Source organism: Pyrgilauda ruficollis, unplaced genomic scaffold (genome assembly GCF_017590135.1).
Source record: "Pyrgilauda ruficollis isolate IOZ18807 unplaced genomic scaffold, ASM1759013v1 scaffold996, whole genome shotgun sequence".
Classification (NCBI taxonomy): domain Eukaryota; kingdom Metazoa; phylum Chordata; class Aves; order Passeriformes; family Passeridae; genus Pyrgilauda; species Pyrgilauda ruficollis.
In genome coordinates this window covers 3746-5722 of record NW_024532110.1, presented here as the reverse complement: position 1 = coordinate 5722, position 1977 = coordinate 3746, and the positions used below count along the sequence as shown (strand labels likewise).

Below are 1977 nucleotides of genomic sequence, written 5' to 3'. Positions count from 1 at the left end.
TAGAAGGTGTTTCAGGGGTTCCTGAAGGGGTTTCGGGGGTGATTTTGGGGGGGTCCTGGAGGGGTTTGGGTGGGTCCTGAGGGGGTTTGGAGGGGACTGAGGGGGATTGAGGGGTTTTAGGGGATCCTGGAAAGATTTTGGGGCCTCTTGAGGGGATTTGGGGGGTCCTGGAGAGGTTTGGGTGGTCCCAAGTGGGATTTGAGGGGGTCCTGAGGAAATTTGGGGGGTGTTGGTGGGTCCTGGAGGGATTTGTGGGGGGGATTTGAGGGGATTTGGGGGAGACCAAAATCCTGGGACTCCCAAAAACTGACCCTCAAAATCGTCCCAACATCTCCCAAAATCTCCTCGAGACCCCCCCAAAACCATCCTGGGACCCCCTAAAATGCTCTTGGGACCCCCCAAATCCTACTGGGACCCCCCAAAACCATCCTGGGACCCCCGAAAATCTCCTCGAGACCCTCCCAAAACCATCCTGGGACTGCCCAAAATCATCCTGGGCCCCCCCAAAACCATCCTGGGACCCCCCAAAATCCTCTTGGGACCCCCCAAATCCTACTGGGACCCCCCAAAACCATCCTGGGACCCCCGAAAATCTCCTCGAGACCCTCCCAAAACCATCCTGGGACTGCCCAAAATCCTCCTGGGACTGCCCAAAACCATCCTGGGACCCCCCAAAACCATCCTGGGACCGCCCAAAACCATCCTGGGACCCCCAAAATCCCCGCAGGGCTTGGAGATCGTGAACCCGCAGGCGGCCGAGAAGAAAGTGGCCGAGGCCAACCAGAAATATTTCTCCAGCATGGCCGAGTTCCTCAAGGTCAAGGGCGAAAAAAGTGGGGTCCCCACGCCCCCCTGAGACCCCCGGGACCCCCAAATCCCTCCCCAAATTCCTGGGGAACTCCCAAATCCCCCCCAGTTCCTCCATATCCACCAGAATTTGGGGTTTTGGAGCCGTTTTCGGGAGTTTTTGGGGATTTCTCCAGCATGGCCGAGTTCCTCAAGGTCAAGGGCGAAAAAAGTGGGGTCCCCACGCCCCCCTGAGACCCCCGGGACCCCCAAATCCCTCCCCAAATTCCTGGGGAACCCCCAAATCCCCCCCAGTTCCTCCATATCCACCAGAATTTGGGGTTTTGGAGCCATTTTGGGGAGTTTTTGGGGGTCCTCAAGCTGGAGGTGGATAAAATTGGGGTCCCCACGCCCCCCTGAGACCCTCAGGACCCCCAAAATCCCTCCCCAAGTTCTTGGGGAACCCCCAAATCCCCCCCCTCAATTCACCCCATTCTTCTTATCCAACAGAATTTGGGTTTTTGGGGCAGTTTTTGGGGAGTTTTTGGGGGTCCTCGAGCTCAAGAGGGACAAAATTGGGGTCCCCACCCACCGTGAGACCCCTGGGACCCCCAAATCCCTCCCCAAATTCCTGGGGAACCCCCAAATCCCCCCCAAGTTCTTCCATATCCATCAGAATTTGGGGTTTTGGAGCCGTTTTGGGGAGTTTTTGGGGGTCCTCAAGCTGGAGGTGGATAAAAGTGGGGTCCCCACACCCCCGAGACCCTCGGGACCCCCCAAATCCCTCCCCAAATTCTTGGGGAACCCCTAAATCCCCCCCTCAATTCACCCCATTCTTCTTATCCAACAGAATTTGGGTTTTTGGGGCAGTTTTTGGGGAGTTTTTGGGGGTCCTTGAGCTCAAGAGGGACAAAATTGGGGTCCCCACTCACCGTGAGACCCCTGGGACCCCCAAATCCCTCCCCAAATTCCTGGGGAACCCCCAAATCCCCCCCAAGTTCTTCCATATCCATCAGAATTTGGGGTTTTGGAGCCGTTTTGGGGAGTTTTTGGGGGTCCTCAAGCTGGAGGTGGATAAAAGTGGGGTCCCCACACCCCCGAGACCCTCGGGACCCCCCAAATCCCTCCCCAAATTCTTGGGGAACCCCTAAATCCCCCCCTCAATTCACCCCATTCTTCTTATCCAACAGA

General features: G+C 57.0%; 1 protein-coding gene across 1 annotated transcript in view; it reads left to right on the top strand.

The window, feature by feature from the left end:
* The window catches only part of LOC121365730 (U4/U6 small nuclear ribonucleoprotein Prp31-like), a gene marked incomplete at its 5' end in the record, with an annotated part of 4658 nt that extends 3710 nt beyond the window's left edge, over window positions 1–948 (top strand). Inside the window, one exon of the mRNA XM_041490146.1 lies at window positions 728–948. Within this exon, the coding sequence (XP_041346080.1) occupies window positions 728–856 (129 nt within the window). The remainder of the gene's footprint in view (window positions 1–727) is intronic.
* Window positions 949–1977: the final 1029 nt, after the last annotated feature.